This window comes from Clytia hemisphaerica, unplaced genomic scaffold (assembly GCF_902728285.1).
Source record: "Clytia hemisphaerica strain Z4C2 unplaced genomic scaffold, Clytia hemisphaerica genome assembly, whole genome shotgun sequence".
NCBI classification, from domain to species: domain Eukaryota; kingdom Metazoa; phylum Cnidaria; class Hydrozoa; order Leptothecata; family Clytiidae; genus Clytia; species Clytia hemisphaerica.
This window is the reverse complement of record NW_027104302.1, coordinates 380,821-390,022: the sequence shown is the minus strand read 5'-3', so window position 1 is coordinate 390,022 and position 9,202 is coordinate 380,821. Positions and strand designations below refer to the sequence as shown.

The window sequence follows — 9,202 nt, the reverse complement described above, 5'->3', positions numbered from 1 at the left end:
TATACTGGACAACATTCGGTGTCTGTTTTTGAAACGTATATGATATGTCCTTCCCGAAGTTGATCAGTCTTTGATATTTCTATGAAAAGTTTTAGACCTTCCTCCACAAAAGTAATGTCCTTAATCTTCAAAGCTAGAATCTCACTTATTCTCATGAAGCCTGAAAAGCCGAGAACACAAATTAACACGAACCGAAGATCCATTAAATTATCGGACGCTCCGTACTCTTTAACAATTTTGTGAAGAAGCTCGGTGTTGAGGGGTTCTTTTTGATTAGATGTCTTCCCACCATCCCTCGTGATTACTCTTTTCCCACCTTCGAGAGCTAATTTAACGATTGGGTTATCTGTAGGTGTTTCTAAACCAGCACTCAAGTGTCCCCACCTAATGCCTAACAACGCTGCGTCTAGGGTCCCTATTTTACCGTCGTTAGAGACAATGTCGTTTAGATAAATTGCGATAAAGAAAGGGTCAGCGGGACAAGGTAAGACTTCGTCGAATTGGGATGCCCAAAAAATCCATTTTTTCCATGCAGACCTGTATTTTTGGAGAGTAGATTTTGCGTAAGCTGATGAAACCAAGTTTGGTAATGAGGAAGCGATGCCTTTAAGCTTGCTATCCTTGATGTCGTCAAGCCTTGACCAGATTCCGAACATGAGGGATTCTGAATGGATTGAGAAAAAAAAGGGGGGTAAGTAAATCTCTCCTACCTGTTGTTTTTTTTTGACAGTCCACTGACTCCATCAGTAATCTCGAATTTTAATGCCTCGCTGTGCTCATCTGACACCAACGGGCTGACAATTTGTCAGTGTGGAAAGGGTCTTAAATTATATCGAGAAAACACCAGCTGAAGATGAGAGCAATAACAATGTAAGACTTTTTTTTAAATATGAGACAGTCACAAACAAGCCACGGATGAACAAGCCGACGAAAAACGCCTATTCGTGATATGCACCATTGCAATGTCTTCTGATATTACATCACGGGCCAAACTGCTGATTGGTTGTAAGTGACGTAAAATCTGTTAATACATCAATTTTGACCAATCAGCTGTTGGGTTCGTGGAAGACATTGCAATGGTGCATGTCATGAATAGGAAAGTAAATCTTGCTGAGATAGAGAACCCCTGGATCTGTCAAGACTCGTTCGGTGCTTCGTGATTTTCGATATAGACCGTTTAGCACGTTTGGTTGTCATTGCTAGTTCATGGGGTTTTTGACGCTAAAATTCGTAAAATGCAGCCCAAATAGGACTCCCTTTTGAAATTTATTTGTGGAAAATGCAGCCAACATAGGACAAAATCCGTAAATTTTCTTTAAATTTTCATGTTCCTGTTTTCACCAAATAAGGCACACTGTGGAGGACTGAATTTTTCAAGAGACTGACGGTGGTGATAAAAGATACCCTTTCCTTTGGCTCAAACCAGTCCCACCCACCCCGACTTGGAGAAGACATTTATTGATGTATTATTCTTGTTTTTCTTTTTGACGCACAGATGAATGACGAATTTTGGCCTCCACACGGCGCTGTTTGCTTCCGAAACGTGTGTTTACAATACAGGTTTGAAAAATCTTCTCTTTTTCAATTTGTTTTCTTTGAGCTGACGATTGTATGAAAATTGGTACTCGGGAATTGGATTGGTACTCCTTTGGATCCTTCACTGCAAGTTAACTATGTTTGTTTGTTAACGAATTTACAACTTGAATCATGAATTCTTCTTTTGCATGAAGCAAAAGAAATCTGAAGAAATCTACTCTAGCAACTTGTAGGAAGTTGTGGAAACTTGTGGAAGTTTTGAAAAACAGTGTTTATTAAAGGTTTTTTTCATAAGTGTTCCTGTTTTATATCAGACACACATTTCATATCAGGGCAGTGTCAGTTATATTGTGATGATATAAGCAAAAAAATGTTTTTCTTTTCCTCTTTCTAACCAACCTTGCTCCACACCCGTGTCAATTCAATACCAAAAAGCCTGTAAATTAAAATTGATGAGTAAGCAAACGATATGACTCTTATTCAAAAACAAAAACTTTAAAGTGGGATCTTCTGCAGATAACTTCAAGAATATTATAACATTACTTTTTCTGTATTTGAACACTTTTTTTGTTTTCTCATCATCTTTCAGAGAGAATCTTCCATTTGCTTTGGAAGAAGTCTCATTCTTTGTCAAAGCCGGCGAAAAGGTTTGTAGAGTTTTGATGATATAAGCATTTGTGATTAGACTATATGCCAGCAGCCTACAGATAATTTTTACCGTATTTTTGTACACAGCTTTTCTTAGTTTCTTCGCTTTTTAAAATCGCATCACAATCAGGTTTCATTTATCTTCATAGGTTGGTATCTGTGGACGAACGGGGTCTGGGAAAAGCAGTTTGTTTCGTCTACTGTTTAAAATCTTGGATGTGACCAGGGGAGAAATTATCATCGATGGAATGAACCTTTCAAACATCTCCATCTCACAAACAAGGTATTGTTTGATCTCTTTCTCCTGTGCTTTGTACAACGAGTCCAACCTCAATGCTGCAAAGAGTAAAGGAAGAGTATTAGACAACCTCAACTGCTTCTTGACCTTTGGGATTTAGAAAAATTCAAAGAATTACATGGTGTTGATGTATGGTAGATGCTGGTAGATTACTTTTCAATCTTGTTATCCCCTTGGCATTCCCATTGTCCTTTCTGGAGAATTTATTTGAAGGGGTAATCGTTTCTTGTTCATAGATCGAAGATGGCAATCATCCCACAGGATCCGTTTTTATTTGATGACACCATCTTACAAAATCTTGACCCACAAGGAAAATATGCTGCTTTTGAAATCGACGATGTTATTCAGAAATGTCATCTAACAAAACTAGTCAATAATTTAGGTATGAAGTGTTTTTGGAATATTTTGAATCATTTTAAAATGCTAGATCGAATAGACCTTTTCATAAATTACGTCACGAATATCACTTGCCTCGTTTTGAAATCATTGCCATGGTAATTAACTCCCAGCGGATTTTATTAAAACTACTTCCTATTCATAAAAGAATCATTTAATGTCTCAAAGGACATAATCTCCATGGTAATTGTTTGAAAACGAGGCAAGTGATGTTCGTGACGTAATTTATGAAAAGGTCTATTGCTGTCATTTTTTCTAGTAGATTATTGAAATTGAAATTAGATTTTGTGTTGTATTTTTGTCAGGTGGTTTGGAAGGAAAGGTGGGAGAACGTGGTTGCAATTTGTCTGCTGGTCAGAAACAACTGATGTGTCTTGCACGAGCTCTTCTCAAAAAGTCCAAGGTATAAAATTTGTTCATAGTGTGGAAAGTGGTGGGATCCCCCACTTTTTGGTCTCCCCAATCTTCAAATTTGTTTATCCCCAAGGGGTGATTAAACTAGTTTTTAGAAGCACTGACCAAGATCTGACCATTATTGCTTCAGGCTAGAGCGTAAAAGGTTAGAATTTGCAGTATAAAGATAAAAAGTGCTAAAGTGAATGATTACTTTATTGAGTAAATTACTTTGTAAGCTTGGCCTTCTATTCTACCGTCTCGCTTATTTCCAGATCATTTGTATAGACGAGGCAACAGCTTCAGTTGACATGGAAACGGATCAACAGATACAGGAAGCATTACGTAATGAATTCGTTGCAAGTACTGTGCTGACAATTGCACACAGGTATTAATTCAATGGTTCTCAAAAATTGTTCAATGTCTTAGATTCTTACACCCTTGTGTCTAAGACCCGGTGGGACCCCCGCTCTACTGGAAAATATGGCGAAAATTTCGTTCCCGTTTGGAAAGATACCTTACCATTTTAGACCCACTAGGAAAATTGATTTTCATCTCATCACCATTTGAAATTCAATGTAAAAAATTGCAATTTTTTAACCATCGCCATTAGATTTTTTTAGCTTGGAACAATAGAATTTCTATCCTCATTGGGATTTCTAAAGACATTTTCTCATCCCCGCTGTGGGAAAAGTTCCGCTGAGGCTGTGAGACAGGGGTGTATTCTTATTTCGTATTCCTGATTGCTTTACTACTTGATCGTCTGACACTATTTTTATTTAGGATCGAGACGATTATGGATTGCGATCGTGTTCTAGTGATGGATAACGGCCACGTGGCTGAATTCGCGCCTCCCAAAGACCTACTGCAAGACCACGAATCGATGTTTTATTCACTGGTCAGTGAAACTATTGAACAGCAAACACATTGAGTTTTAATTTGAAACTGCGAAAATTTTCAATAGAACATTCACAAATCGATTTTTGAAACGATCAAAATGGAATAAATTTTTCGTCAGCAAAATCATATTCCCTACAATATGATAAGATTAAGAAAAACGTTTGGATTTGCCTCCCCCTAATTCAAACTCCAACAGAAATAGCGAGAATCGAACTATAAGTATTTTATGAGGGTTACCCAATGATGTCTGCAAACAAACCCGGTATCTTGTAAATTTCGATTGTTGGAAACCATGGAAACCATGCCAGTGTCTTGACTTACTTGACTTATCTGCATACCTCTGTTTGAGGCTTCGCCCACTTGTTGACCTTTTCGCGCCATCTGACTCTATCACGTGTTCAGTGTCCCTAATGACATCTTGCCATCTTTTCTTTTCTTTCCTCTGGTAATCTCGGAACATGGCAAAACTAGGACAGTCTTTTCTTGATGACTTTTGCTCTTCTCCGGAGTTGATATAGTGATACATGATCCTGAAGTCCAACTCCGAATATGGTGCGGATGCAGTTGTTTATTAAAAACTGACAGCTTATGTTCGTCTAGCTTTATCAGGGACCAACTTTTTGTACGGTAGATGGCGATAGTAAGTATGAGCGCTTTGCACAATCGAATTTTCAGAGTGATAGAAACATCTCTCATCGACCAGATATTCTGCTTTAGTCTCCCAAAGGCAATATTTGCCAGTGATATTCTTCTTTTGATATCTGCTGACGTGCTATTTGTCAATTGAAACGGGATTAGGACTGGGCGTTATAGCCTTACATTTTCCAGCATAAATTTTCATATCATACCTCAAGCAGGCCTCCTGAAGTTGGTTTGTTGAGAGCTGTAGTTTCTCGAAGACGGGTGCTATAAAGGTGGTATTATCAGCATAGCGAACATCAATGCACAGTTGATCATTGAAACTGGCTGACTCTTGTATGACTTGAAGTTCATCCATTTCAAACTCTAGGAGTAGGTTAAACAGTGTTGGGGATAGCAGCGTTTGTTGTCCCTCAGTCAGGCCTGAAACCGTACTGTCTATCGCTTGTGACTTGTTCCGTCTTTGCTTGGACATGGTGCGGTAGGATGCGGGTTAAAGCTTTCCCAGGAATTGAAAGAAGGGCGATAGCTCGGTAGTTGGCTGGGTTTTCTCTGTCTCCTTTTTTAAAAATTGGTGTAACAATCATTTTGGCAAAGTGGGTTGGAGTGTCTGTTGAGTTCAGCAATTACTGTGTCTCCTGCTTTTAGCACCTCTGCTGTGTCGGATCCTTGATTGTTTTTTTAGTGAAGTGATAGCTTTCGAGATATATCATCTTTTGATGTTGAAAAGTTATTCCAGTGTAATAAGAGAAAATACTGTAATAGTGGTTTCCGCATCATAATAAGACTTTGCTCGGACTTCGAGCTCGGAGATCGAAGTAGCGTGAGTCATCTACTTAGAAATATACTTTCAAATAGTAAAATTCCAAATGGTTTCCATAACTATATTTTCACATTGTAAAATTCAAAAACCTTTCCAACTGATCAAGGAGCTTCAATCTGATGGAGAAGGAAATAAAATTTTAGTTCGGGTTTTTTTGTCATAATTTTGTATTTGCCTTATATTACAGTTAGGGGTATACAGTTTTTCTCTGGAAAAGCCCATTTATGACCCAGTTTGAATTTGTTTACATTGGTAGTGAAAAAATAATTAATAAATTGTAAAAATTAAATTATTTAGTGCATTAGAAATAATTTTATAAGTATCGTTAACGTCACTATAGTTTTTGTGTTTTTGAACAATTATTTTTACTGATATAAATAAATATATTTCTCAAGGAAACTGTTACTGCATACACAATGTTAGTTTTTTCAACACAAATTGTTGTTGTGCGCAGATTTGTAATACTTGCGCATATTTGTAATACCTGCGCAGATTTGTAATACTTTCTGCGCAAATTTGTAATACCTGCGCAGATTTGTAATAAACTTTGCGCAAATTTGTAATACTTGAGCTGCGCAGAAATGTAATACTTCTCTGCGCAGATTTGTAATTTGGAATTGATATTTTCATTGGTAACCAAATTCTATTCTGCGAACAAAATACATAAAAAAAGACTTAGAAAATAATACCCAAATAAAGTTGTGATTATTGAGCACATTGAATAAATAATCAATTAATATTTCTTTTCTAAGCAGTGCTTTTATAAGAAATTTATCTGGTAATATACAAATTGTTTATGAGAATAGCGCGGACATAATTTTTTATAAGAACTGCTTTTATAAGAAACTAATCAATAACTCGTAAAATGAAAATTATTTCTTGTTGGTAATTGTATATTTCGAAGTGAACAAGGTATGAAGAATGACACAAACATATTTATTTTTTATAAGCACTGCTTTTATAAGAAACTAACCAATAACTTGTAAAATAAGAATTATTTCTTGTCGGTAACTGTTTATTTCAAAGTAGACAAGGTGCGAAGAATAACATGAACATGTACATTTTTTATAAGCACTGCTTTTATAAGAAACTAATCAATAACTCGTAAAATGAAAATTATTTCTTGTCTGTAATTGTTTATTTCGAAGTAAACAAGGTACGAAGAATGACATGAACATATTTATTTTTTATAAGCACTGCTTTTATAAGAAACTAACCAATAACTCGTAAAATAAAAATTATTTCTTGTCGGTAACTGTTTATTTCAAAGTAAACAAGGTGCGAAGAATAACATGAACTGTACACTTTTTATAAGAACTGCTTTTATAAGAAACTAATCAATAACTCGTAAAATAAAAATTATTTCTTGTCGGTAATTGTTTATTTCGAAGTAAACTAATTTCGCCTACAATTTGAACTACATGGGAAAAACAAGAAGTAGAGATTGAAGCTAATCTGAAATCTACTTTATATCGAGCCTTGATGAAACAATTTTACAAGAACAACGAGGCTTAAAATCTCTAAAAAAATAAGACCAATTTAAGAACTATTGTTGTTTAATTTTTAAGAACTCTTATAAAGTATATCCTTATAAAAAATAAATATGCTCATATTGTGCGCCGTCCCTTGTTTACTTTGTAAGAACTAATAACCGAAAGGTATGTCACCGTCTATCAAGAGTTATTGATTTGATTCTTATAGAGTATATGCTTATAAGAAAAATAAATATGCTCATATTGTGCGCCGTCCCTTGTTTACTTTGTAAGAACTAATTACCTAAAGGTATATCACCATCTATCAAGAGTTATTGATTTGATTCTTATAAAGTAAATGCTTATAAGAAAAAAGAATATGCTCATATTGTACGCCAACGCTTGTTTACCTTGTAAGAACTAATTACCGAAGGGTATATCACCGTCTATCAAGAGTTATTGATTTGATTCTTATAAAGTATATGCTTATAAGAGAAATAAATATGCTCATATTGTACGCCAACCCTTGTTTACTTTGTAAGAACTAATTACCGAAAGGTATATCACCATCTATCAAGAGTTATTGATTTGATTCTTATAAAGTAAATGCCTATAACAAAAATAAATATGCGCATATTGTGCGCTGTCCCTTGTTTACTATGTTACCGAAAGATATGTCACCGTCTATTAAGAGTTATTCGCTAGCGAAATTAACAAGGTACGAAGAATAACATGAACATATTTATTTTTATAAGCACTTTGTTATGAAAAAACAATTAATGATATAAAAATATTTTTGTCAACATTTTATCATTTCAAGAGGAAGTACCAAAATTGATGAACAATTTATAAGATGATATGATAAGAAAACATTGATTTGCTCTAAAACCACCTTTTGCCTAGCTAGGAAACATGCCCCCTCTGACTGAATTTCTTTTATAACCTTTCATAGCACCTGCATTACATTCCAGCATGATATCTCAAGTGAAATTATTTTGAGTTAACTTCGGTATGTTTTTTGTTGTTGTTAGATAGAAAAAATACATAAAGATGAAAAAAAATGATTGGAACAATTTTCATTAGATTAAAAGATATTGATTCGTTTCTTATAAAGTTGATGCTAATAGGAAAAATGAAAATATTGAAATTGTATTCAAAATCCCATGTTTGTATTGAAAGAACCAACTGTCAAAAGCCAATTTTCATTAGATTAAAATATATTGATTCGTTTCTTATAAAGTTGATGCTTATAAGAAAAATGAAAATATTGAAATTGTTCAAAATCCCATGTTTGTATTGAAAGAACCAACTGCCAAAAGCCGATTTTCATTAGATTAAAATATATTGATTCGTTTCTTATAAAGTTGATGCTTATAAGAAAAATTAAAATATTGAAATTACTCAAAATCCCATATTTGTATTGAAAGAACCAACTGCCGAAAGCCAATTTCCATTAGATTGAAAGATATTGATTCGTTTCTTATAAAGTTGATGCTTATAAGAAAAATGAAAATGCTTAAAATTATTCCCAATCCATGTTTGTATTGAAAGAACCAACTGCCAAAAGCGAATTTTCATTAGATTAAAATATATTGATTCGTTTCTTATAAAGTTAATGTTCATAAGATATAAAACCTTTGTGTGATTTTCTGATTATTTTCTAAGTCTTTTTTTCGAAACTTTTCTTCGTGGTAAAAATCTAAATTCCAAATTACAAATCTGCGCAGAGAAGTATTACATTTCTGCGCAGCTCAAATATTACAAATTTGCGCAAAGTTTATTACAAATCTGCGCAGGTATTACAAATCTGTGCAAGTATTACAAATCTGCGCACAACAATTGTTATTACTTTACAAAACAACTGCAGAGGTTCATGTCTGAATCGCAGACTTTCTACAAAACCACAGGTAGTATAGCTCTATAAGGGGGATGAATCCGTTAGTGGATGCCAGCAGCCTACAGAGGCTCATTGACTTAAATTCCACAATCAAGTTTATTGATTTGTTCAACTATCATATCAATAATCATGGGATTGTAAAAATCCCCCCAAGCAACAATTGTGTTGTTTCCTTGGAGTACCGGTGATTGAGGGATATC

General features: G+C 34.7%; 1 protein-coding gene across 1 annotated transcript; it reads left to right on the top strand.

The window, feature by feature from the left end:
• The first annotated feature begins 803 nt into the window (after positions 1–803).
• LOC136817442 (ATP-binding cassette sub-family C member 10-like) lies at positions 804–4,491 on the top strand. Its single transcript, XM_067073774.1, has 8 exons — positions 804–870; positions 1,496–1,560; positions 2,126–2,183; positions 2,334–2,467; positions 2,719–2,864; positions 3,184–3,281; positions 3,547–3,659; positions 4,055–4,491. The coding sequence occupies exons 2-8, from the start codon at positions 1,496–1,498 to the stop codon at positions 4,200–4,202; spliced, it is 762 nt and encodes a 253-aa protein (XP_066929875.1). The 5' UTR covers positions 804–870; the 3' UTR covers positions 4,203–4,491.
• Positions 4,492–9,202: the final 4,711 nt, after the last annotated feature.

Bases quoted from the DNA above. Each gene is read 5' to 3' on its own strand.
- LOC136817442 (XM_067073774.1), top strand. From the start codon at position 1,496: ATGAATGACGAATTTTGGCCTCCACACGGCGCTGTTTGCTTCCGAAAC. The intron at 1,561-2,125 runs GTTTGAAAAATC...ATCATCTTTCAG, and splicing joins AACGTGTGTTTACAATACAG to AGAGAATCTTCCATTTGCTT. The intron at 3,282-3,546 runs GTATAAAATTTG...GCTTATTTCCAG, and splicing joins CTCTTCTCAAAAAGTCCAAG to ATCATTTGTATAGACGAGGC.